This window comes from Opisthocomus hoazin, chromosome 24, assembly GCF_030867145.1.
Source record: "Opisthocomus hoazin isolate bOpiHoa1 chromosome 24, bOpiHoa1.hap1, whole genome shotgun sequence".
Classification (NCBI taxonomy): domain Eukaryota; kingdom Metazoa; phylum Chordata; class Aves; order Opisthocomiformes; family Opisthocomidae; genus Opisthocomus; species Opisthocomus hoazin.
In genome coordinates, this window is record NC_134437.1 from 3,165,122 (window position 1) to 3,192,528 (window position 27,407).

Below are 27,407 nucleotides of genomic sequence, written 5' to 3' on the forward strand. Positions count from 1 at the left end.
AACAGATTCTGTGTGCCATAATTTGTGTGTGATCCAGTTGTTTGTGGTCTTGCTCAGGAGTTGCTCTCTTATGGGTGAGTCTTAAGCCTGCATCTAGGATGTTGGAGACCCGTGAGTGGGGAGGGGGGCACCATGCTGCTGTTCAGCATGACCACAGCACTTACCAGTGTGGTCCTGCATCTCAAGCATACCGTCCACCCAGCCCCTCAGTAGGGAGAGACCTTTGACTCGTCTCAAGCAACTATGGAAGCTTTGAGCCCGAGCTCTGGTGAAGTAAAAGACCATTGGTAGAGGCAGATCCTGGGGTTAGGCAGGCTGGTGCCCGCTCTTCTCTGAGTGGTGGTGGGGTCCCTCGAGGGAATATTGTGCAGATGTGGAGGCTTGTCTGGGTCCAGCAGCCTCAATAAAGTATTCTTTGTCTGTTCCTCTGCAGCTATAGCTGATGCAAGATGAGGACGGGGGAGTTTTGGGCCAGCACAGAGCTCTCAGTTCAGCGGCTGCTCGAGGGAGAAATGTGGAGTGCTGATTCCCCCTAGTGTGGTGAATGCGGAGATGGGACGAGGACTTCCACAACCTCAGCCCTTCTCCGCTTGAGCCGCCGAGGCAACTTACCCCCATACTGTGGTTTCTGGGGAAGCTGAAACTGCTGCTTGTTCACTTAGGGGGTCAGCATTTACAGTGGTGCGTTCTCTGCTGCCTCTGCTCCTGCTGCAGCAGGACACTGTGGGACTTTGTCCCTGCTTGCTGGGGTTCGATCCAGCTATGGGGCAATGTGGGCTGTGAGCAGAGCTGGAGAGGATTGCAGGGCGGCTGCGTGCCTTTCTGCTGGGAGCCGTGGGTTGTCTGTTTCCACTCTTGCTTCCTGCACAGGGCTGCTGGGGGGGACATGAGCTTCCTCTGGAAGCGCTGGGTCATATCCCAGCGAGCTTGAATGTGCCGATTTTGTAGCGGTGAGGCTCTGGGATGCCTGGATCAATGAGAGAGCTCAGCCCGTGCCCAATTCTTACGGCAGCACCGAGCTGAGGTATTCCCAGGCCACCTCGGGAAAGCAGCATGGTGCGCAGCAGTACCAAACCATCACCTAGCTTTCTGGGGTGATGGAGGAGCCTTCTACAAGCTGGACCCATGTTCAGCAGTGCAAGCCGCAGGGTGTTTTGAGCCTCTGGATGCAGCAGGGCCAGTGCTGTGTCATGGGAGCACTCAGAGTAGCAGGTAAGTGAGGGACATGAACCCTAAATATGGGCAGTACACACTGAGCTCAACTCGATAGTCGTTTCTGGATTTGTGCGCGCCTCGGTGGAGCGGGGCGAGCAGCCGCCGGCACGTCCCTCCGCGGCGCTGCAACCTGCCGTGCTCTCCGCAGCCCGGGAGGGAAGCGGTGCCTCGGATCTCCCGAAGCTAACGGCAGCCGCCTGCCCCGAGGCTGCCGGGGCCTCGGCGGGGCCCGCACGGCCGGGGGCTCTGCCTGGGACGGCCCGGCGGGCGCGGCTCGCCCTGCGCCTTTCCCGGCCTCCGCAAGCGGGTGCTGGCGGAGCGCGGCTCTGCGCGCCGAGGTGGGGAGGGGGGGAGCCGGGCGGCGGGGTGCGGGCGGAGCTCCGTGGCGGGGTGCGGGGTGCGAAGGGGAGCCGGGCGGCGGGCAGCCCCGGGGTGCGCGGCGGCGGGGTGTGCGAGCAGAGCACCAGGGAAGGGGCTGGGGTAGAAGGGACCCTTGCAGGCTTGCTAACTGCCCCCTGCAACGAGCAGGGACAGCTTCAGCTGGGTCAGGTCGCTCAGCGCCCCGTGCAGCCTGGCCTCGAATATTGCCAGGTACGGGTACCAGGGGTTGCCCCGACCCAGTGCAGGACCTCGCACTTGGCCTCGTTGCACCTCGTGAGGCTCACACGTGCCCGCTTCTCGAGCTTGTCCGGGTCCCTCTGAATGGCACCGGGATGCCATGCAGAGGGATGCATGTGGTCCATGCCCCAATTTACAGCTGTATGTCTTGGTCTCTGCAAGATCTCGCTATCTCCCTAGCCTTGCTAGGAGAGGCCTGCACTGCAGTGCATTTGCCTTTCCAGAGAAAAATCCTTCTTCTTGATGCACTTTAATAACACTGTCAAAAACCAGCTGCTGCAGGTGGAGGCAGGCAACCTTTCTGGCACAGAGAGAAGGCGCAGTTTTCCAGGAGTGCTGGATACATCCTGGCTGCTAAGAAAAAGCAGCGGGGGATTTAGTAACATCTTTCTGCAGTTCGTGGTTTCAGGGCCCATCCAAAGGCCATAATCCGTAAATCAAGCACTATCTGCAGACCTTATCTGCCTCCAAGAGGGGAATAAACATTGGCAGCAGGAGTGAAGAACACATGCATACAGCAAGGATGAGAGCAGCTGGATCATTCATTGGTGGCCATGGGAAAGAAAAGCAGCATCTCAGAGTGATCATATCAGGACTGAGTTAAAGCAAATCTGCCTTTGCTTGGAGAAGGTGGCAGAAAGGTGTGATGCTGCTGTGATCCCTCCCCTATTTTTTCTCTCTCTGGGTAGCAGAGGCGTTTCGGGTAGCTTCACAAGGAGGGTGTATTCTGTCTTGCCTGCATAGCACATCACTGACGCCAAGGGTACCCTGGGTGAAGGGCTTTTCTCCCACAGCTCTTTGGGGAGAAAAGTGCCTAAATAGTATTTCTTTCCTGCTGTTCCATTGACCGCATAATGATAGTCAAGAACAAGTGGGTCCCACCAGCGGCAGAGTGGGACTGGTGGCTGGAGGATTCCCGGCTGTATTTGGCAGGGGCCAGGAGAGGGCACTGCGGCCCTGCCCGCGGCCGGGACAGCATCCCCGGGGATGCCGGGGGATGCCCGGCGCTCCTGCCGGCGGGGGCTGCCGCCGGGACCGGCCACTCGGCTCTGGAGCAAGGGAGAAGCGCCAGGAAGCACAGAGGAAAGATCGGTGGCAAGTGGAACGCCCATTTGGTGTTCAAAAGGTGCTCTGATGTGGGGGGAAGGAGAGCTCTCGTGATTCCCAGCCTTTCCAGGGCCTTTCTCCTGTGCACCAGAGGACGTCCAAGCTGGCTGGAAGCCGCCAGCAAACCCATGTTTGACACAGTGAAGACACCGGATCGTGTCACTCTTCCAAATGGGAGAACTCAGACGTAGGGGTCATGCTGAAAACACTAGAACGTAGACCAGCAGCCACCCAGGAACGCCCCGACGATCACGGTCTGAACAGCTGTGGCTCTGCCACGGGCTCAGGCTCAGTGGCAGGAGTCCAGCCCCTCCAGCAGCTCCAAACAAGCTGCCTGCGCAAACCACCTCATGTCACCTTTCTGCTTCCTGGAGCCACGCTGAATGTGGCCTGCAGAAATCTCCCCTCACACCCTGTCCTGCAAACGTTAGTCTGACTCGGGAACTTCCCCTTCTCTCTACTTTCCCCTTCCATCTCTCCCCCCGCTTTCCCCTCCTATTTCTCCTGGTTAGAATTTTAACACATCCACCCTTTCCTCCCAGCCTGTTGTCCTCTCCTGAGTATGTCCCCCCTGACCATGCACGCCAAGGCTAGGCGTGCCAGCCCCATAGCGTCGAACTGGGCTGGAGGTAAGGCTCAGCGAGCCTGCCCGCCCACCCATCTCTTCAGAGAAACCTGTCTTTCCAGGGAGGGAGAGCAGTATGTGGGAAAGCCGAGAGCCCTGAAACGTGAATTAGCCAGGGAGAGATGAATGTGTGATAGCTTGTACCTGGCAGCTACCAATAGAGCGTGTTAACGCTTTCAGGAGGGGTTTGAGCAGCGCTGGAGCTCAGGCGTTTGACACAGGCGTCCTGCTACCCCAGGCTGTGGTAGGGGTCATCAAGGCAGTACACGGCAGGCAGCTGCAGTTCCTTGTCCCTCAGGGTGACTGTTGGTCACCGTCACAGCACAGAGCGTAGGCTGAGGATCTGGCCTCTGGCAGCTGCCTACCAAAGAAGCCAACATTAGGGGATTTTTTCCCTGGGTTCCCTGGAAGTCAGTTAAATACTGCAGCTTTAAACAACATGGAGGAGGACGAAGAGGCTGTCTGCCACTTCCCTCCTCTTCTTGGGGGACTGATGTACCGCACAGAGCACAAGTCAGGAAGGGGGATTCTCCATGTGCTGATCCTAGCCATACCCTGTGTCTTTAGCCAGGTCGGGTTACCTTTCCGCTCTCAGCTTTCCTTTTTGTGCTGATTGTTCCATATGGCATCATCCAGGTTCAGCCCAGACCTAGGGGATGCAAAGACTCAACTGCACAGGCTGCTCTCACGGGTCACTCTGAGCAGACCCCAGGGTTTATGAGAGTGACCAGAAACTAACTAAAAGGGCTGCTTACTGGAGGGGCTGTTCCCACAGCTCGGGCGCCTTCCCTTCTGGCCACTGGCAGCTGCTGCCCAGCGTGGCTTCATGCCTTGGCCTCTCTTACCGCGCATTGCAAGGGGCAGAGCCAAAAGCCTGTCCACGAGGGGACAACCGGGATCTGGGGCTGACGGCGGGGGCCCCACAAAGCCCCTCGCTTGCAGCCCAACAGGCAGGTGCTGCGGGGTGTATCTGCACAGCTGAGGGCGGGCAAACCGCCTTCCTTCCTCCCTCCTTCCCTTCCCACCCCACCCCACGCCCTGGTAGTGCTGCAGGGACTCATCCATTCCCGAGTTAGTAATATGCAAATGGAGGCTTTTGCATGGGCCGGGCGCCAGGCTGCTGGGTGTCGGGGCACCCGAGGGAGCCGGAGGTGGGGCGAGGCGTGGCGCCGCGCCGCATGCTCGCCTGGCCCTGCATGGCAACAGGCAATGGAGCTCTAGGTCCCGTCGGGAGCGGACCCACGCCCGGTTCGAGAGGCAGCGGGTGGCAGAGCAGGGAGGGCAAACTGGCAGCCCCTGGCAACCTGGGGCTGACGGCAGGAGGCTGGGTGCACCGCGGATTTCCCTCCACCAGCAGGATGGTGAACCTGGAGTCTGTGCACGCAGGTAAAGAGCACTTGAGGAAGCATCGGGCTGGAGCTCACCACGTAGCTGAAACCGTGGACTTGGGCAGGAAATGGGATTGCTCTGATTCCTGTGACCTTTCCTCCCTCCTTTCGCTCCTCTTTTCCCCTGCTGGGGTTGGCTATCACAGCTAGTGCCTCGTTAAGTGCCCACATTCCTACCTGGGGATGGATGCTGCCCTGATCTTATTTAGGGGGCTGCCAAGCCATGCCCACAATGTGGGCGCACCGCTCACGCTGCCAGCCCTAACATGGGTCGGCGAGCAGAGTGCGGAGGTCTCTTGGGCAGCTGGAAAATGAGCATTTAGTGCCTGACCTGTGGGTCATGTCGTTGGGACAAAGCTGGGAGAAGTGAGAGGGGATAAATTCACAGAGGGATGCGACAAGGGTGGAGGGGTGGGTAGGTGGGTGGGGATGTGTGTGAGCGAGCGAGCGAGCGAGATGGGACATGGGTGGAAGGAGACAAGCTAATGACAAAGAGGGAAAAGGAGGGAGAAATGAATGAGGAGGGAGCCGTGAGAGGCTGGGTTGAGTGAGGAATGAATGAACAGGGATACTTATAAACAGAGAGACTCCTTCCAGGGTGTCTGACCGAGCAGTACAGTTTAGGTAGTCTCACATCTTCTCTGAGCAGACCTCCCCTCTGCAATTAGCTGGGAACAAGAGCAATCACTGACAAATCCCTTGGAGCTGTGCTGAGCTCCAGCTCACCCAGACAGAGTGATTTTAGCTTCTGTCCCCAGCTCAAGCCCCCATGCTTGAGGGGAAGGACTGCATCCCTGGGCATGCCGGAGCTGAGGGTGACACTGGGGTAGGAGCAGAGTGGTGGCAGCAGTGAAGGCCAGATCCTGACAGCCTCTGCTCTGGCAGGGGCAGGCAGCAGAGTGTTGAGGGTACAAGAGCCATGTGCCCTGCTAGTGACTGGTGTCCAGTGCTTTGTGCAGCAGGAGACACTGCATGTTGTATCCAGGTTTGGAGGGGAGAGGGTAGATACCTGAATCAGCCTGTCCCAGGCTCATTCCCTTTGCATACCTATTGGTACCCAGCAGCGAAGCTCAGGGGTTTGGTGGTCCTGCTGTGCAAGGGAGACCTAGGGGCCCATGCCCAGTGCTTGTAGCCCCTCAGCAGGTCCTGCCTGCACGTGGGCTCACAGGCAGTCCTGCAGGACAAAGTAGATGCTGCGGCAATGCCATTGTCTAGCAATGTCAGCCTGCAGCAGGCCAGCAGAGATGGCCAAAGCCTCTGCTCCACAGCTGCGCTGCAACCTGCCTGTGATTCTGGGATGCCAGGAGCCCAGCCATAAGGCTGGCAAGCACTGCACCAAGCAGGCTGTCTCCCTGTGCCAGGCATGGGGAGGGGAGCTGGGGAGTCCCTGGCGTGGCCAGCCCCCAGGAGAGGCTGCAGGAGGCAAGCGCTGGTGGCCTTGGCTCAGAGTGTCAGCCTGACTAGTCTGAGCACCTGCGATGGGTGTGCTTGTGTGTGGTGTCTCTCCGGGACGCATCCCCGTCAGGCTCCTATCCACCCATCTGCTTTGCTTGTGGGTGACTCTTTCTTCATGAGAAGATTCCCAAAATCGATACTGTGCCCTCTGTCAAAGCCAGTGGCATCACTCCCAGCGAGGATTTGGCCAGGAGCTGCGCAGAGCTGGGTGCGCACTGAGCTTTCATTCTAACAAATCATCGCACCCTGCCAGGTGTCAGAAGGGCCTAAGGTTTCAGCATTTTTTCTGCAGAGTGGGAGACCAGCCTGGGCGCGAGCACCTTGAAGTGCCAGAGCCCAGCACTGGCGGGAGGGTGTTTCTTCACAGAAGCAGTGCAGCCTGTTCAGTCTCGGGGTCCCTGAACCTTGCAGTAAGCCCGAAGGCCTCGCAGTAAGCTGCTTGCAGAGGTGTACTCTGTTTCTTCCCCGGCTGCGCAGAGAAGACGCAGCATGCAAGGTGAAGGTGGGCTGCTCGGGCTCCGCACGCCCTCCTCCCTGCTGAGAGGGTTTCCCTGCAGCAGTGGTTCCCTGGCCTGTACCACCGCCTCCTCTCCAGGCATTTGGATGTTTCACCTTCCTGCAGCTTCCAGAGGGGCTTGGGCACCTAAAGCATAGGAAATTCAATAGACTCCAGGTAATGGTCTCAGCCAAACTGAGTTCCCACCCCCACCGGTTTTCGTTTTTCCTTTTAAAGTCATCAGGCTGGTTTACTCTAATGCCCATGTCTGAACAACTACGAGGAATAAGGGCTTGGGAAACCTTTATTTGCTGACACCATTTGTTTCAGCAAAAATACAGATGCAGATATATCCCCAGAGAAGTGTCTGCACTGGTAGAGTTTCTTTGGTCTGGGTGAACAAACCAGACTACCCCTACTCCAGGTATGTTTGCTAGCTGAGGTATAGCACCACATTTTTAATATGGCCCAGGCCGCAGCAGCGGCTCCTAATAGGTCTGTGGTTAGGAGTTAGGCAGTCCTAAGTTGCATTATTTTTCCCAGAGATTTTTTTACTAACCTGCCTATTCTCTGTATATTGCCAACCTAGCAAAGCTGTATGGTGGAGCCTGCATGTAGTTGGACTCAAAGTGTCACAGCCTGTCTTGTCTCGAGATATTTTGTCAGATGGGGGGTGAGTTTCAAATCCAGATGCCTCACTCCCTCCTGGTTCATAGTGGAAGTCTCCTGGGTGTCAATAAAAAGGTGTTGCCTTTATCTTGGCCACACTTCTATCGTATTAAAAGTAATTCCTCTGTATGCCTGCCCCTTGTTCTCAAGGACCCCTTAGAAGATGACTGGTGCTGCACTGCTGTCCATAGACGTACAAAAGCTGGCCAGCCCCAAACCACTCAGACCTGTAGGCTTTGAGCAAAAGGGTTTTCTTAAACTGTAACAACTTGTGTACATTTATGACGGGAATTTGAATCTTTGTGAAAATAAAATTCTTCTGCTCTATGTATGAGAGAATCACAGGGTATCTTGTTATCTCCTGACTCCATAACGAGGGAATTTAACTGTGATATGTAACCAAGCTGCAGCTGTGATTCCTTCTTTCCTTCCTGCCCACCTGAGGTTATATGGCAGAGGGGTTGAGAGCTTACTCCTCTGAGAGGGAAAGAGCTGCTTGTGGTTTGTGTCTTCCCTTCTTCAGCTATGTCTGAACTGCTTTGTTTCTTGGTCTCGGGGATTAGACAATTTTCTTTCACTAACATGCGTTCATTCATTATTTGTGTGCTTACAGAGAAACCTGCATTACCTTTTCTTTGCAGACTTGCAGACTCTCTCACTAAAGTAAGCACCAAACAGCTCCATGGTTTAAGATTTTTCTTGCTTTATTTTATGAGAACTTGGCTTTTTTTTTTAAGATACTTCTTGGCATAAAGCAAAACTTTGTGCTTTGTAGATTGCCTAAGTTAAGGTCCCTTGGCAGTATTACAAGACAAGATGATGTTTATAGCTGGTGATAATTACTTTTCCTAGAGTAAAAGTGCTTAGAAGCCCCACTAAATGTTCATGTCTTAATTGCAGAAGGTTTGTTTGAAGGGGGGGGGGGGAAATCCCACAACACTTTTCTTTCTCCTTTTTCCCCTCACTCCTTAATACAATTCAAGGAAAGGAAGTTTCTGAAGTATATGAGTGTTTCTGTCTCTGGTGTAAAATCTTGTCCTTTTTTCTCCCTTCATTTGTTGGCTGAAGAAGAAGTTTCAAACCTTAACCTAAACAAAGCTATTCAATTTTGGCCGAACATAATATAATCTGTCAGTTGCACACTGCAAGTCTGAATAGGGGTAAAGAAAACCTGAACAAACAAACAAAAAGGCTTGCCTGTTTTAGTGTGAGTGATAGAGGGAAACAGGTATAAAAACCTATAGGGTTCTTCTTACTCTTTTGGCCGTTTGGAAATAATACAAGGCATATAGGAAAGAGGAAAAGGTTTGCATGATGCCTTTAAGAAGCCTTCCACCTGCCTTTTCTACCCTAGAAAAACCACAGCAAACACTGGCCCAGCTTCCACACCGTTGTTATTACCCAATGCAAATTGGACGACTTCTGTGGCCGGGATTGGCTGCAGGAAGGACATGCAAAACAGTTGGGTTTTTATAAAAAATTATTATCTTTTTTTTCCCAACTAGCCTGGAAAGAGTTAAAATTCCCATGCAAAGGGTAGAAGAGCTGAGGGGGTGTCCATCTGAATTTGAACAGATATTCTTGCTTCTTTCACTGGTGTGGACTTCACCTCTTTTAAGGAGGAGATGAGCAATCCAGTGTAAAATTGACTGTTCCCACCTTTTCTTTCAGCTGTCCCCGAAGGAGAACGTGGCCCTGGGTGTGGAAGCACCCATCACTTCAAGGGTAAATGACAATTTATTGGCATTAATAAGGATAGGGGAAAATATGCAGGAGCTTGATGGCAAAGTACTCTTCTTGCTCCTGGGTTGGGGACAGTGTTTTGGAACAAGACAGCTTCTTTGTGGTTTGCAAGGGGTGTGAGCATTTGCATGTGGGAGACCAGGGTAAAGAGTTTGCAGCTAGGGATCAGGTGTATTGAGACAAGCTGAGTTTGCAAGGGAATGAGAGGAGAAGAGAGACTTTGCTTCCCTCTCTCAGAGCATCTTGTTCTGCGCCTGGCTTTCTGAGACCAGCCCTCCCCGCGTGCGCTTTTTACGGCACCAAGCGCTGGCCTGGCTGAGCCGTCTCCTGGGACAAGGGAAAGATGTAGGAAAGGAGGGGAAAGCTGGGAGATCCCTTGCCTCTACAGGTGCTGTGCAGGATGGTGTCAAACTGAGAGCCCCACCAGCTGCTTTGGGAAGCCTGCACAAGGCTCTAGGAGAGGCTGGGAGGGCCGGCGGTGGCTGAACAACCCCTCATCCTCTGTGTGGGAGAGGAATGGTGAGAACATGGCAGCAAATTGGGGAGGGGGAAAGGAAAGAGGGGGATGCAAAGAGCAACAGGAGGGAAAGTGCATTCTCAGAGCTGATGAATATTCTAGTGACTGTATGTTGAGGAATCAGAAATTTGAAAGTCTGATGGTTTATTATAATTACACATTCATTTGTGCTGTTTAGTGGAAGCCACATGTGCCTGTTGCCTGGGACTGTGACCTGTTATTAAAATCAGTTGTGCCTCCTTTTCCAGAGATCAAGATGAGCGGTGATGCAGCAGATTCCACAGATACTCGGCACGAACCCGATCAGGTGGAGCCAGGTAAGGAGGGTCCGGGACGTGGGGGGCAGGTGAGGGAGCCCTATGAGGGAGAGGAAAAAGAAAAGGGGGGCATGGGTGCTGGAAGTTTCTGTCTATGCTTTGCTTGACTCCTGTTGCTGCTACATTGCGTTCTTCCAACCAGCCTGGGAGATGATCAAGAATGTGCTCTGGGCAAGGATTGCGTTCGTATCTTGATCAGCATGCAAGATCCTTCCGTAACAGCAGTGAATCGGTTTGTGTCTCGGTAATGTCCTCTGCAGTTCTAGCATGGAAATACGCTCATGTCTTGCCAAAGGAATAATGCAACTGAAATAGTCTTGGTCCGCTCAGTTTAGCACAAACAGCTCTTCATTTTACGTGGGGTTCGTGTAAGGAATGTTTCCTTAGACAAAACTCCCAGGGACTAAGCCTTTTTTGGCCATGTATATGTAGAAAAATGGGAGGGACTTCAGGAATAATCAAATCCAGCAAGGTGGTTCCAGCAAAAAATTTATCGCTCTTCATCTTGAAGCATGATTTGGTTTATCATCTCCACTAGTCCCACCTGATGGCTGCTCAGACCCTCACTGCTCCATGGCTAGGAGCCCCAGTTTTCCTTGAATACGGAAAGCTGAAGAACAGGGTGATCCTTTGAAGATGATAGCACTGGTCTTAGCACTGATTTCTGCCAGGTAACCTACCAACTTATGCACTGCCACAAGGTGTGATATACACCTGAAAGATCAGTTTTGTACTTTCTGGCATTACTTCTGACTGCCACTGCTTTGAATGTAAGTCCTCGAGATTGTAATTTCACAGAGGCTCATGGTCAGATTCCTTTTCTAGGCAAATAAACAGCATTAAGAAAGATTTTTAGCATCCACTACATATAACAAATTTAGATTATTAGAAACCCTGAGGCTCATCCATAGACTTAGAAATAAACATCTTTTAAAGACAAAACTAGTAGAGACAGTGTAGAAGAATCATTGCTCTTTGAATAATGAAGATCTTGGGGCAGGTGTGACAGCAGATTAAAACTTTACATGGAATGATTTTACTGTTTCTCTTTTAGTCCTGTCATTTGAGAGAGCTTAGAAAAAATGAAATCTTGGCAAAGCCAGAGAAGTCTAGGCATGTTTTAATGGGACTAAAACTACCCCTTTATTTATACCTTATACTGAGGACTAGAAATCCTCTGTGCTCTTAGCTATTAAACTGGGTTATTTGACATAATCTAAGGTAGAGATAAAATCGGGGTTCTATTCACGTTCATGAACTCTGATTGACTTTGCTCAGGTCAACTTCTGCTCAGAGCTTTCAGATGACCCCAAGCTGGTTTTTGAGACAAATGTTTCCTAGCCACCTAGCAACAAACATGTCCCCAACTTTCCAAGCTCTTTCAAAACACCTGGTAGCTGTTACAGGGCCTTCAGTTGGGAGCCAGAGTTCCCTGACGTGTTTCGTACCTCTTGGCACACGGAGCTGACGGACAGCATAGTCGAATCAAGATTAGGGAAGGCTGTATTATTACCAGAGTCAGTATTTGGTTTCGGTATTGGCTGTCGCTAAATGTGGTGAGAGCTGCTGGCTGCTGATGTTGTAGTCAATGGTGTTCAAACAGGCGAGAAGCTGGCACCACAGCTCACCGGGTAAAATAGGTTTTTCAGCTTAAGCTTCCCGACAGCCATTAGTGTCAGCTGTAACACCTCTTTCTAGTGGTAATCGAGGAAAGAAAATAGAGAAGTGAAGTCAGTTTGTTTTAAAATAGCAAGAATGTTTGCAGCAGCATTAGCTCTGCTCCAGGAGCCTTCCAGTCAAGCAGGGAAATCGGAACAGGTACATCTCCTTCATTTGCGAGAGGGTGACCCTCGCCGGCGGACCGGCGCACGGAACGCGCCGGGAGCACCCCTCTCCCCAGCGCGGTGCCGGGGGCCCGCCGCGGCGAGCCGGGGGGCCGGGCCCGCGGGGCTGGGGCGGGGGGGCCGCGCAGCGCGCACGGCACTCGGCGGAGCCGCGCGTTCCGCTCCGGGGCGGCCCGGCACAGCTGCCCGCTGCCAGCCCAGCCGCCGAGGGGGTGCCCCCGTGCTCTGCCTGAAGCCGCGACGCAGCTCTGCTGGGTTATTGTTTTTTGTTTTTTTCCTCTTTCCGACCGTTCTGTTTATGAACAACAAAGCTCTTTGTACTGAACTTCCCTGGAAGTTTTTATTTTCCCTTATACACATTGTTAGAGGAATATTTACTGAAACACCTAACAGTTTAGTGTTTTGTTTACTAGCTTCGTGTGGGAAAATCTGTTTTCCAATGACTCCTTAACTGAAGGTCCATTTCCTAATGAACTGGACCAATCTACACAGCTCCCCAGGAATCTTGTTACCCCAAAGGAGAGGGCTGTTATCAAACTAACAATGTTATAGCTTATAAAGAATGGAAATCCTTCTAGATGCAGATTTACAAAGGCCTTTCATCACCAAAAGATGCAGACTGGCTCCAAGAAGAAATAAATAAAAAAAAAAAAACACAACACAAAACTGGAGGGAGTTGGGTGCCAAAATGCTTTTGTAAACCAAGCCCTTGATCTAAAACTGATGCCTAAAGATCTGAAGGGAAGTATCAGTAGCAGAAGCGTAATCTCATCCTTTCATATCTATGCCAGTTTTAGGCTTAGGGGGGGGGGAAAAACGGGTAATTTGGGGCATTGCCTTACTTTGAAAGTGTTTAAAATGATTGCGGGGTATTTTATTTTTTGCGAAAATTGTCAAAATTGTTCCTCTTTCCATAGGAGCTTAGAAAAGCTAGGCTTTTTTTTCATCCACACCAATTTCACAGAAAATGCTTCAAAGCTTTTAGTAAGATGTTCTCCAAAAACCCATGTTTGTTTGATTCCACCCCCTGCCATGTCTACTGGTTGTAGTGAAATTTTGCCATTTTACAAAAAAAATTATTAAAAGAAAAAATCTAAGGAATATTACCTACCCTGCCCAGTCCTGTGAATCTCAAGCCTTCCTTTACTTTAACTCTGTTTTTTTATCACAGTGTGTGTGTGAGGGGGAAGAGGGGAACAGGCTCGAGTTACTCCTGCGAGGGCAGCGGGTCGGACTGCCTTCCTCATCGCCCAGGAGCTGTGCAGTCTGAGCACTGGCTCATCTCTCCAGGCTGAGGGTCCTCTTCGCCCTTTTCTGCGTGATGCCAGCATGGTTTCATGCCTGGCATGCGAAAGCTGTGGCTGGACTCGCTAGCAGTCCTGCTGACTCCATGGGGGGTAGTGACAAGCGTGAGTTTCATGCTAGGCTGTAAGCTCTTTTCATCTTTTTTAAACTGATGAAAGCCATGCCAGCAAGTTCTGGGTTGATTTTTTTTATGGGAACTGTGGGGGCTTGGCACTGCTGAGTGTCGCCCCTGGTCTTCAAGCCGGGAGGCAGAGATCTCCCCCTTCTTGTGGTTTATCTAAGCCCTCTGTATCTGATGCAACAAAATGCTGAGGTGGGACTTGCCTCTGTCTGTCTGTTTGTTTGTGTCAGACACTTGTTCCCCGTTTATCTGCTTGATCAAAACAGGTTACACCAAGCAAAGCTACTTCCCTTTGATTTCATCTGTTGAGGCTATGGGGGGGAAGCCAAAGCTTTAACAAAAGGGCGATAGGGAAGCTCTTCAAACACACTGTCGGTAACTGAATAGCTGCGGGCGCTCCGAACGTCTTCCCTCCCCACCCTGTAACGCGGGGAGCTGGCCAGGCTGCCAGGAGCCCAGGGCAGGGTGCGTGATGGGCAGCCTAGCGCACGGGGTGCCTATGTGTGGGTGCAGTATAGGGCAGCGCTGAAGCGTTATCGCTGCCCTGGGAGCAGCTGGTATCACTCCTGGGACAGCAGTGGTCAGCTGGCCCGGCAGATTCGCCCGGCTGTGTCGGTCTGGGACGTGGAAGAGCAGCAGCCAGGTAGAGGAGTGCGGTTTCACGGGGAGAGCACAAGGAGCCAGAAGGCTTTGGGCCTGCTGCTGACTCTGGTGGCTGTAGCAGTAGGGTTATCTATCCCTCACAGCTTGGGCAACATATCCAGGTGCATTCAGAAGCAATAAAGCAGGTATCTTCTCTCTGAGGGCAGGAAAGACCATTTCCTTTAAACCCCAAGAAAATGAAAGTGGTAAGGAGCTACTGCACATCTGCTCCTATGATCTTGCAAAGTGTCCCTTTCGAGGGGACATTCCTTTAAATATCATTCTTCTCCCCCCACATCCTCAACTTCATCCATCTTGTGCCTGTGGAAGGATGCCAGCATGAGACACCTTCCTCCACTGATGCTGCAAGATACCTAAGGTTCCCTGGCAGCGGAGGAGAGAAAGCAAGGGCAGCTCTGAAACCGGACACCAAAATTTCCCACCCAGGCAAAAGATCCTCCCAGTACCCAGCTTCTCTGTCAGTGCTTTTTACATTAAATCCATATCGGGGTGGATGGAAAAACAGAGACCTTGTCTCAGTTTGCCTCTCTTCCACACGTTCCCTGTGCAAGCCTACTTAAGCCTATCTCTGTTCGTCAACTGCAAAGTGAGGGTCCTGATCTTTTCTCCCACCATTTTGCCAAGGTGTCAGCTCTTTGATGCAGGTGCTGCTCTCTCCAGGGATGGGTAGAGCTCTCAGCAGGATGGAGACCTGGTCTCTGCTGGGCTCTGGGATGCTGTTGTTTATTGTATTACAACCAGGTGTCTGGGTAGGGTCTCTTAAGCTTGATGGCTCGTGCTGGAATAGGGTATGGAGGCTCTGACCTCTGCATCAGCTTCTGACTCGGGCAAAAGGAAATGTGCACAAGCAAGGGATGTCACACTGAGCAGTGCAGTGGCTTGTGTGAGATGAGTTGGTGGGTGCTCAGGCTGTGCTGCTTGGTGCACAGGGGCACTCCTTGTTGCACTCAGCAGGCAAGCTGAGGGATGCACAGTCTGAGCTTTTCTCTTTTGCCTTTTGTTGTTATCTCTTCAAATCAGGCTGGAAAGAGATTTCCAGGCCAAAGTCTTTTGAGGAAACTTGTCCTTCCCTGGCCCCACGCTGAGCCTAGTTCTTGGCTACACCTTTGCTCTCCAAGGCTAGCTCTCCCTCGTGAAACTTTCCTCAAAGCCTCCAGGATTTCTCTTGTCTCTTCCCCCTGCAGCCATGCACAGCCCCAGGACAAGTCCTGCATAAATGAAAGCAGCAGCGGTGGGGCTGGAAACAGCTGGTTGCTATGGCAATCGGGCCTGCTCAGGATTTGCATAAGGCTGATGATTTTCATAGCACAGCCACATTTAAGGCAAGCAGGAGAAATTTCCATATTCCCAGCTCCGAGTCAGTTGGGGCGTGGGGGAGGCCAGAAGGGGGGTATTTGAAATTCAAATGAAGGTGATTAGGGTTTGAGGTTGGGTTATTTTATTTTTTTTCTTAAACATCCCATTATGGAAGAGGATAAAAAAGGATGGGGAGGGGAAAGGGGAACAAAAGGCTGGTCTGACTTGAATTAGAGGGCAAAGGAAGAGCCGGTCTGATCTGCCTCTTGCCTCTGGTCTAAGAGAAGAGACTTGCCCTCTCCCAGCACCTGCAGGTGAAATGTTTTCCGTGGGAACAACTGCTGCCCTGGGGTTTCCTTCTGGAAACTGCCCGAGTCTCCCACACTTGCTGTCCTGCTTTCTCCCCCTGCTCCCTGCCCCACACGAAGGGTATGTTGCACTGAGAGCTGCAGTGGGACTAGAAGATGAGATTTCTTTGAGGCATTGCTGACAAAGGAAAGGCATTTTTATAACCCAGGGGTTTCCACCCAAATGAAACCCTGGAGTCTTCAGTGAAAGCTTTCCCTGGAGTCTGTAGGCATCTGAGTCAGCACAGATTCACTTTCCTTCCAAATCAGCCTGAACTCTCCCATGGAGATGCTCCAATACCCCGGTCTGGTCTGTTTGTGTCTTTAGAGCAAAAGATTAACATGAAAACTTCAGCCCTACCTGTCTGCTTTGAAAACTCCCTATCCTGTTCACGCTTTCCCCTGCTCCCTTTAAAAAGCACTTCTTAAGGTAAGCCTTGGGAACAGCGAGCATCCCAGCAAGGCACAAAAGGATCCAGGGAACTGATTGGTGGCTGCTCAGCTTCAGTTTCTCTCCCCGGTGTCACTGGACACAGCTGGAGGGAATAAGGGGTAATGACTAAAATGGAGAGAAGGTGATTTAAATGAGCTCCTACCACCCAGGGCTTTTCCTGCTAGTTCTGGAGATGGTGTTGGTCTGACTGCTGGTAACAGTAGCACCAGGGCTGTGGCTGGGTATTTGCTTGAGTCTCCACAGTGAATTGAAATCCCAAGGAGTGTATTTGATGCTGAACATCTTTTTTGTTAATAGAACCACATCCTTCTCAGTGCAGGTGAGCGTTTTGCTTCATTTACAGCATGTGGGTCAAGTATTCTTTATAGTTATAATAATTGTTGCCACCCTTTTCTTTACCCCCTCTTGGGTAATCTTTTCACATATCGTTTGAGGTGAGAGATTTGATTCTTGTCTCAGTTAATGTGAACAAGTTACTTTCTCAGCTCTGACAGAATGGACATTGAAAGGCACGCTGCGTCTGGCCTGCTTGCTCAATTTCTAATGGCATTGTGCTTTATCAGCTGGAGTGCTAAAATCTTCAGGATAGGTGAGATTAATCTTAATTTTAGATATTCAATACTTTGAGGCTGAAGTCTGACCTACTCACCCCAGGCTCCTTGTACAGTCAATGATGAAAATAGGTATCTCCAGAAGGTGATGCATCTCCCAGCCCGTCTATCTTGGGGGCGAGATGAATTGCCCTCTGGAAGTGCCTGCTTCCTCTCTGTGGCTCTAAAGGGAGCCTAGAGCAATTGGCTCAGAATTAGACACCTAAAAGTTAGACATCTAAGCCCAGGCAGATGAATCCCCTGCCTGGTGTCTGCCTGGCACTGTTCCTCTGTTCTGAATTTCCCTCCCAAATGCATGCGGCAGAAAACTGATTCCCTGTGGGAATTCCCCAACACCTGTTAAAGATTGAAATCACCTTCTTATTCCCTATCCCTTCTGTGGAGCTGAGATCAAACTGTGAGGCTAATCAAGTGTGTAGTTGGGTGGGAAGGGGAGAAGTTTAGCCTTCTGGTTGCAGCTCTGTTTTTGTCATTGGGTGAAAAGCCATGGGCGGCTGTCATTCCCCGTAGCTGACATCTGCATGTTGCTGCATGTGTTTGCCTTGCAAAGGTGAAGGCACGCTGCAATCTTGGTTTTACGTTTCTCCCATTATGGCACTTCTATGCTCAAGTGCTGGACTGGCTCGACGACTTCCAGTGGGAATTTTGTCGGTTCTGATAGAGCACTTGCCTTTGGTTTTCACAGCAAACAGCATGTTCCAGGTGGGGGGAACAGCAGCGGGTGGGGGGAAGCTGTCCGGAACTGTTCTGCCTGCTCCCATCCCCAGAGAAACCTCCCCAGGCAAACTCGCACCAGATCTGATGCCAGTGCTATGCAAAACAGCTGCCAGGTGAACCAAGGAGAGCAGCACAGGCCTTGTCTGCCGTTCTGCGGGGAGCCAGCTGAGCTTATCACTGCCTTTTTCCCCCTGTCCAGAACACCCATAAAGAGGGTAATGGAGTCTTGTGTGATGGGGAAGCTTCTGGGACCTGTAGTGCAAGGGGCTCAAAGTAATCGTTTTCCATTAAAGTCCCAGGCTTCCCCAGTTTGATGCAATTTAAGGAGGGGAGGACTGCATCTAGCAGATGCTGGAGACTTTGGATCCCATTGTGTCTGGCTGGTGTAGCAAGAGGCAAGTTGTTGGCTAGTGGGAATCTCCATTAAAATTAGTGGAGTTCTGGCAGTTTACAGCAGCCGAGAATCTGCTGCCACTTACACTTTTCTTTCTTTTTATCTCCTGGAGCTAGAGAAGATTAAATCTTAAGTGCAGATCCTTGTTGTTTGAACAGCCCGTTCCTTTAAGGGGAGAAATGACTACTTCATTGTGAGTCCTGATGTTGATAGAAACTGGCAGGAAACTGAGTCTATTTTAAAAATATTTGTAGGAAAGTTACTGATTTAACTGAAAGAGGAGAGTTTTTATCCCTATCACATCCCCAAACCTTGGCTTGCAGCTAGGATAATTTTAATTTTACTTGAACACAGGCTTTTACTGAAATAGAAAGAAAAGAGATTTGTTTGCAAATAAATCTGTACACAAACACTCACTGTTCACTCACTGGTCTTGCTGAAAAGTTGAAGAGATTTGTGTATCCAGCTCCCATTTACATAACCACTGGGAGTAGAAATCACCTCGCCCAGTTTTAAATATCTCACTGTTGGACATCTAAGTCTGAACTAGTTGCCCCTGGGTCCCTTTGTAGTCAATAAAGAGAAATAGTCATCTCCAGAGGGCCATTCATCTCGACTTAAGATAGGCGTCTGAGATAGGTCAGATGAATGGCCTCTGGAGGTGCCTATTTCTCCTCACTGTCTACCAAGACAGCCTGGGGCAGTTATCTCAGACGCCCAAGCTATGACGGAGTTAATGTCAAACTCCATGCATATTTGCAGTATACTCCGCTGTCACAAAATACCTGGCTGAGGTGCTCTCGAACACCCCTGTTGATCTGCAGTGGGACGTGCAAGAGAACAGAGGATAGGACTTGGAGAAAGCTGGACTTGTAGGAGAGGAAGGGAAGAAGAAATGTAGAAGTCTGTTAGCTGCATGTGCTTGTGCTGGGAGGAAAAAGTGGGAGATGGGAAGCTTGGAAGCAGAGGAAAGAATGTGCTGGAGAACTTGAGCCTGCTGGTAGCAACGTGGAGTGAAACTCCGTTCCAGCTGTGCATGTCAAGTTCAAAGTTTTGGGGTGTATGATAGTGACTCAGAGCCATCATCACTGGGACCTAGGGATTTCCCTCAAGGTCTCTGAATCTTGCCTCATCAAAATGCTGCATTTGAACGTGAGTGAAACTCCTGTACCCAAGAAATCAGAGGACTAACTTTTCCTTCCTGTTCTATTTTAGCAATGGGGAACTTTATTTCCTCCTCCTCTCCTCCTTGCCTTTCTTCCCTTTAGCTACTCTGTGTGGATTGCATCAACCCCCCGTGGGTTTCAAAGGTAGAAACTGCAGGCCTTGAAGATCCTCACACAGTCCTGCTCAGGTGTGTGGATACTGATTGCAATCATCTATTAACACTATCAGCATTCCCATCGTTCTATGTGCAGTTGTTGGCTCTTGGGGCGTAGAGCTGGAACGCAATGAATGAACAAATTCCTTGGGCGGGAGCAGCTGGAGAGTGGTGGTCAGGGAGCAGATGGTTACAGCGAGAGACGCCAGAGCACAGAAGCGTGTGGCAAGTTGGAGGTTGTAGCAGAGTAGGGAATTACATGGAAGAAGATAAAGATCTGAGATTGGGAAGAGAAAAAGCTTTGAGGTGCAGGTCTGGAGGAAGACAGGAAGTTAGGGCAGGCTCTAGCAGAGCAGAAACACACACAGGCTGGGGGAGAAGGTGCAGAGCTGGGTCTGGGTTGAGTTGCAGACAGTGAGAAGACAGAGGAGATTTCAGAGGGGGGGACAACAGCTCGTTCTGCTGTGAAGTAGTGCTCTGGTATTGTTTGATAGCGAGACCTACAATTCAGCCTAACAGGAGAAACAAAGGCAGCTAGGCTTCCACAGTCAATGCCGTTAACATGTTGCAGATTAAATCTCCAGAGCTGTTTCTAGATAGCAGAGAACAGGGTGCCATGAAATTGTTATCATTGACTCTAAAATATTTTGCCATCTGTGAATAATTGTGCCAAGCACGCTTGCCCCTGAGGATCTCAAAGAACCATGCTGATTCACCTGGGAATGTTACGTGCATGGTGCAAGCTGAAAAACTGCATGCTTAGGTTAGGGTAGAGGCTTGTTCAGCTGAAGAAAGCAAGTCAATGGGAGAGCTGGGCTTGAACTCCTGCCTGCACACCCTCCCTTAACTGCTTTCCAACTTGTTGCAAGAGACGTGAACTACTGAAAACATGATGTGTTGAAGCTTGATCGGATCACAGGGCATGGGCTATTTTTTATGGGGAATGTTATACTGGAAAAAACAGGACGAGGAGGCCCTGGGGGCTTGTGCTAGTGGGATGTGAACAATTCAAGACTATTTATCACAAAGTTGGACTGGAAGAGGATGACTTCGGGAATTGATTGCAGAGGGAAGGGAAGGGGTTTCTTGGGGTTGCCTTTGCAACTGAAGAGGCTTCGTGGAATCCCTTAAAGCATTCATAACTGTGGAGCGTACAACCTTTCCTCTGTGATGTTCTTGATGAATTTGGCAGGTGTGATGGGGGGGGGAATGTTTATCTTCAAAGGGGAATGAGTGAGGGCCTGTGCAGTACCTTCAGGCTGAAACCTGTCTGATTTTCCCCCTGTGTCTGCCAATCTCTTTTGGAATCAAGGAGACGCCTCTTGAGCACAACCCCATGGCACCCTCTGTTCCTTTAGATATCCCGTAATTACTCAGTGCCACATGGGTTCCTGAAGATCCCTGGTTAACAGCCTTGGCCACCTGTTTGCTAGCCTCTCCCGCAGTTAGTTCTTGCTTTATGTACAGTGCCCTGGTCCTGGATTTCCCTGGAGATTTGTAACATCCTCCAGCTCACCTCTGCTGGAATCTTCCTTGCAGTCAGTGAGCCTTCTCCCCCCCGCCTTGCTGCTTGGCCAGGTGTCTCCCAGGCACTTCAGCAAAGGCTGATACCACTAAATGTTGCAAAAGCTGCTTTTGTACTTGTACTGCTGCATTCGCATTGACTCCACCTTCCTCCTTCTCTCCTTCCTCTTAAAGCAAACCGAGCTGTGCTAGCAGTGTATTTGTTTATATGTGTTCCAAGTTCTGGAAAGTTTGCATCAATGCTGACTGTCATTAATACTAAGGTATTTTTCTGTGTGTTTCATTGTAGGAAATGAACAGAATGGGCTGGACTTTAACAGGCAGGTAAGACGCTGCCTGGATTACCAGGTATTCTCCTGCTTTCTTGAGTTACTGTTTTTTAATTGCTCATTTTGCTGAGTCCCAGGCAGCTACTGCTAAGAGATAAAAACTGTTGGGTCAGAAGCTACCAATAAACAGACCACGGAAGCTATTCCCAATTCCCTCTGTGGGATAAAATGACAGATTAAACTTCTGGTTTCCAGGCCTTCCTATTTCATAGAAGTTCAGTTAATTAAAGAGTTTCTTTAAATCACCGCTTGCTGGAGGCTTTTTCTGGCTTTTTATTTTATTCCATTGTCATTTAGAAACAAAAGGAACCTCAGTTACACTGGCAAATGTGCAAATCACTCCCCAAAGCCCTATGCATTTCTACTGCTGGTGACAGTGGTGCTGAAAGCACTGTGGTACACGAGTCTAAGAGCACGGGGCTGACTCACAGGAGTATCAGCAAGGACCGAGGATGAGGCGGTTTGAGGTCTTGGAGTGCGTAAGTCAAGACCAGGCCTGCCTACAACAGCAGATTCCTCTTTGCAAGACAGTGGGGAAAGGGACAGCAGATAAAAGCAAGCGCTTCTTGCAGGGCAAGCAAGCCCTAATTGCAAATGAATATGTGAGAGACCGTTGTCTGTTCTATGTTTGCTGTTATCCTCCTGCTTCACACAGCTAAAAGCAACCCCTGTCTCAGTGCCTGGAGGTTTTCATATGTGGCTCTAAGAAATCCCCAAATCTCACATGAGAATTGCAAGGGGAGGAAGGTGACAGCTCTTCAGAGTGTACAGATCTGAAATCTGTGCAGACACATGAGAAAATGATCTCTGAGTCCAGAGTTAAGGACTCCTGTGGCCATCAGTCACCATCAACTCTGACCTTGTGAAGAAAAGAGGTCCAGAGAGCTAACCCACTGATTTGCTGCAGGACTTCATGGGTTGGCCAGGGAGCTGGAGAGAGGGAAGCAAAAGGGGCTGTATCTTCATGGGCAGTCACTAGCATTTGAAGCGGATGTTGGCACTCTTAACAGCACAGCAACCTACCTGCTTCCAACCATGCATTCCCTGAGTTCAAGGTTTGTGATCCTTTCCAAAGGCTTCCTGCTAGCAGCAGGTGGGCAGCTGAATCTTCTCACTGTGACTTTTCCATCCTTCAGGCTTGCCTCGGTGGCTTTTGTCTGACACATGTCAGAAAGCTACTGTTTGTTTGTTTGGTTTGGCTGCTCTGGTTTTGGGTGGGTGGTAACTTCCTATCAAAGGTGTCTTAACATGTTCAGCCATCTTCCAGGTTCTTGGAATACCCAGCTGAAAACAAAAAGTCTTGTGTCTCCAGCTCTGTGGATTGCAGAGCCCAAAGCACAGGCTTTTTACACGCCAAGAGAAGAATCCAATCTGCTTATAACTAGTGATAAAAGAAAATTCTCTCAAGATAGAAATAAGCTATGAAAGTTCAAGATCGTTACACGTTGCAAACTTTTCCTATGGCAACACCACAAAGATGTTACAATTGGAAGCTGGGCTGAGGTTAATCAAGGAAATGTTATTGACTGTGGTGAAGCAGTGCTGATTTACACCCGCTGATGACTTGACCTGTTATCTGTAAGGTCCTAGTCCTCTGCACGCCCCTGAATCAGTGGATGCTGGTAAAGTTGCAGGGCCAGCCAGCCTTGCAGTTAGTGGGATTTGGGCCAGAGTCTGCTTGATAGAAACGTCCTTCTCCCAGAAAGAGACTGTGGTTTATGACAGTCTTTTGTAGCATTCACTTCCCACTTTTGTTTATCTCTTTCCACCAAAGCGGTAACGCAAAATCCCTTTCATTTGTGCCAGCACATCTGTGTAACCGGGTAGCAAACCTGACTGGGACTTACCAAAGTTTAACAAGCAAAAGCGTGTGAACAAGCTTATCGGGTTTGGTTTGGTTTGGATTTTTTTAATCTGGCCCGATTCCCCTGAACGTAGGTAATGTCCGCAGCAGCGGTTTTGCAGTGCAGTCAGGGATGGGGCTGTAACAGTCCACGTGAGTGGACACAGGCATGTGGAAACAGCTCTGTGTCTCCCTCTCTTGGCCCTCTCAAGGCCATGTGTAGACTTGAGCCATTATTGTTCTTATTTTACATGAGCATGACTCCAAAGCATACGGATTGTATACTCACGTTTCAGGTTGACCTCAGCTATTGGCGCATTCATCTTCAATTCAGCAAATAGATTTCAAATGACGAGAAAAAAGAAGAAGGAAGATAGGGAAATATCAAATTGTTTTCATGTAGGATCAGGTGCTGAGCTCTTTCATTATGGGTGGAGGTTGGTAGGGTTTTTAATTTTGGTTTGGGGTTTGAGGTTGGGTTTTGGGTGGCTTTTTTTTTTTTTGTTACCTTGCAATTCAAGTTTTCAAACTCAAGCCAGAGAAGTTTGGTTTGAAACCCAATTTCAAACTGAATGCAAGAGCTGCTGAGCTCTCTTTGACTTTATTTGGAGTGCTGGGTGCTAATCACTTTGAAGATCATAAATCTCACATCATTTAAGCCTCTCCCCCAGTCTTTGTAGATGGCCTACATTTCAGGTCTGTTTCCCTCCCATGTTGTGCTCCAGGCGGGAAGAGAAGGGTGGAGTGACCTGGTTAGACCCCTTACTTGCCTACTGGTTCCCTGCTGTGGCTGCTCTCACCCTGAAAATGGGGAGGAGGGAAACTCTTGTGGAGTTTGAGGTTTTCTTGCAGTTTGTGGGTCAGCCCTGCGCTTTATGAGAAAGCTGCCCTCTGATCCCTCAACCTATTTGGCAAGCATTTCTTCCCCCCTCCCCTCTTCAAACTCTCCTCCCACCTGGATGCAACAGTAATTTGTATGTGAATGAGAGGGAAAAGGGTGTGTATGGAAAAAGAAGCATCTTCTGCCTTGCCTATCTGGTTTGGCTTTCCATTTAGTGAGTCTAATGCTGGTTGTTTCCTGTTTATATCAAGGGAAATGCAAAGAGACAGTAATAAACTTTCACCTTCAGTGCTGGCAACCTGGATAGGGACATCTGCTGCTTAATAGTTTGGGATTGTGTCCAGAGCGTGTCAGGGACAGAACAGAATAACTCAGCAAGACGTGGCTTCAGAGTCTGGCCATGAAAGGGCATTGAGTGGGACCAGGAAAAGATCTGACTGAAAGTGTTGAAATGGGAACTTTTCCTCGCTGTAACGTGGTCATCCTTACCAGGTGATGCTGCTGCAGTCTTAGCAGGCCTTGTTTGGTTTACTTCCCCGGTGGTATCCACAGCATTCAGCCTTTAAGGAAATACTGCATTGTTTGTTTTTGTAGCTGGCTCTGAAGAGAGCTGTTCTGGAGAAGCCAAGTAATTTACCCTTTGTCTGGAGTTAATCCCTGAGATAATACTGCCTTCTGGAATGCACATAGAGCTAGGGCTGATGGTCTGGGGAGATGACAGGGCTTGTTTGTATGGTGTGAGTGTTGCAGACCAGCACACAGTGCTGTGCATCGATCCGCAGCTGGAGGAGGAAAATACACAGATGCTGAATCACTGATTTCTTTTCCATCAGGGAAGTGATGTGTAGGACCATGTCATCTGTTGGTCCTTGCAGCAATGCAGTCTCTGAACGAAGGCTCAGATCCCGTCTTCTTCCAGGGGAGTGAATGAGAGATCCTCTCCAAGCCCCTTCATACTATCAAGTGCTAAGCTGTGCTCCAGTACAGAGAGACAATATGTCTCTTGAAATAAAACTGAAAGGTTATGTGTTACCAGTGCAGGAAAGGCTTAGCAGGATCTGCATGTGCTCTGTATTCAAGTATGTCATGCAGTTTCATTCCAGCGAAAGGCTAACCCTTGCAGACAGGCTGTCATTTGTTTAATGATAATGACAGGTTTGATATAAATATCAATGTAATGGTGATCCAGTTGCGAGACTTTTTCAGACAGACAAGCAGGCCCTAGTGTGTTTGAGCAGCACAAGGCTCAGCACAGCTTGCATTTTCCTGTTGGTTCTTTACTCCTATTACTTTATTTTCTTTAGTTTACACCAGTCAGGGAACGTAGTAAGGAGATATATATATCTCTCCTTCCAACAGGCTTCCTAAAAATAGCATCTTGGGATGGATTTACCTGGGAAAAGGAGGTAGCTTGGGATGTATTTCTGGGACAGGAGAGATCTTGAGAATAAAAAGAGAAGCATCCAGAACAAAATAAGGAAATAAGATATGCAATTGAAGTGGCCTCGTGTTTTATATGCACATTAGCTCAACACTTATATTTGCATGTAAGGTCATACACTGCCATTTTGACTGTCGCACGTGACCATAAGGAGCACATTTCAAAATCCCTCTCTTGGGATTTTGGTGGTCAGTCAGCACAAAATAATTGAGCTGCTAAAGATTCCCAGTCAGTAGGGCCTGAGCAGACTTTTTTTGGCTAGTTGAGTCTGTCTGCTAGTATATCACAAAAGACTGGTGAGGGACTTAATCTGTTGAAAAATTCCTCCTTTCCAACACCAAGTGAAGGATTCTGTGTGTTACTGCCCTGCTCTCTGCAAGTGGTGCCAAAGGGGTTCCCCTTCCTCAGAACCTCCTTATCCAATTGATCTCCCTGCCCTGTTCACATGTGACAGAGTCATTGTCTAAGGGAACTTTAATTTTTGAGGTTTATGTGCAGTTTTCAACAGTTGTTTCAAGGTAATAGAGTGAGCTGTCTCAGGTTTTCACAGCTGATGTTCTGTAGGCACATGATATGAGAAATTAAAGTGGGCAAAGTGCATCTGAGATCTAAAATCACCTGTGGCTCTTTTTCAGCACCATTAATAACACTCTGACCTTGTTTGGTACTTTCCACCCACACATCTGAAGGTGATCTGCTAATGAATTTAGCATCCAGCTGCCTCAGGAAGGTAAGGAGGTGTTTAACCCTGTCTTACAGATGAGGCAGACATAAACTGACTACCTGGCTTTTTCCAAAGATGCTGAGCACTGTGGTTGCAGTTGAAATCAGTGGATGCTTTAAAGGACAGTTGCCTGTGGACATTGAGGCGTATTGTAATTCAGGGACCTGCTCCCTGGCAGAGCTGGGATATGGACTCTGATTCTCTGATTCATAGTCTTGTGCTCAACCACAGACAAGTTCTTCCTCCCCTCCATCCTTTTGAAGGTAGAAAGAAGGGCCTAACTTGCTAGGTAGTTTGTTATTAATATCTGGGATGCAAAACTCCCTGCAGATTTAATTTTGCTCAATCAGGGCTTCCCTCCCCCCAGGGATCCCTCTCATAGTTTTTCATTCCACTTTGTGTTCCCACCTCCCCCTAATCTCATGTGTTCCCTATATGTCATTTCTGTTCCTGCTTGGCTTTTCCCTGTGGTTAGTTCAGGTTTCAGTCTGCCCTCCAGATTTCCATCCCAGTCCTGTTTTTCCCTCCTCTCAAGGGGAGGTTTACATCCTGCTTCCTTCTCCCCTCTGGGGATCAATTCAGATTTCACTCTCTCTTCTTCTCCGCTTTGCCCCAGGGTATCAGCCTAAGTCTTGGATCTGCTTTTCATCTCGTGAGCCTTCACTAACTGGAAATCTGCCTGGCTGTCTGTATCTGCCTTGACTGACACTGGATCTAAGCTGAACGCTACCTTGGCCTTTCCCTTTTGAAGTTTCCTTGCTCTGTCCTAGGCATAAAGTAGGCATAGACTGATTGCATAAATTTGTATGTGTGTGCTGCTTCTTCATTGAAATGCAGCCCTTTGGGAAAGCATCAGAGAAAGCCCTGGCTTGAGGGAAAGTCCTCTGTTTCTATATATGACACTGTTTTGCTTAGGACAGATAGGTAGAGGAACCTCTTTTTCAAGCTAGTTTTGTTCTGGCACCTTGCAAAGGCCCTTGTAAGACATTGCTGGGAATGAACTCCAAAACAGGACAGTGAGTCTCTGGGGAAGCTTATGAGCGAGAGGGAGATGGAAGTAGGAGAAAGGATTTGGCCTTTTAAAATCTTCTCTCAAGAGGTGGACCGAAACCAATGATTTCATTTATGTTAGCAAATAACAGCTGACAACAACCCAGCATCATTTCAATGTTGGCTGGATTGTATCTGTTCCTTAAGATCCAGCTGCCGTCCATTCACAAGCTCCTGCTTTCCTGCTTCAGGCTTCTAAAGAGCAACCTATATTTACAAGGTATTTCTTACACTTGTTGCCTTGGTCCACTGGCAATATATCTTGTACAGCTGTTGCAAAGCTGTCTTAGAGATGAGAGAGAGACAGATAGCTCTTCATTCAAATCTCCTGCTCCAACTGGGCTCCTATCATCCTTTAGGAAATATTTTCTAGGCTTGCAGAGGACAAGCCCCAGTTTCATGGACTTGTCTAAAGGGACAGAACAATTCTTT

General features: G+C 49.6%; 1 protein-coding gene across 1 annotated transcript in view; it reads left to right on the plus strand.

The window, feature by feature from the left end:
• Nucleotides 1-4,665: 4,665 nt before the first annotated feature.
• POU2F3 (POU class 2 homeobox 3) overlaps nucleotides 4,666-27,407 on the plus strand; it is a 41,781-nt gene continuing 19,039 nt past the window's right edge. Inside the window, exons 1-4 of the mRNA XM_075442442.1 lie at nucleotides 4,666-4,951; nucleotides 9,245-9,298; nucleotides 10,082-10,150; nucleotides 21,037-21,071. Coding sequence (XP_075298557.1) covers nucleotides 4,666-4,951; nucleotides 9,245-9,298; nucleotides 10,082-10,150; nucleotides 21,037-21,071 — 444 coding nt within the window. The remainder of the gene's footprint in view (nucleotides 4,952-9,244; nucleotides 9,299-10,081; nucleotides 10,151-21,036; nucleotides 21,072-27,407) is intronic.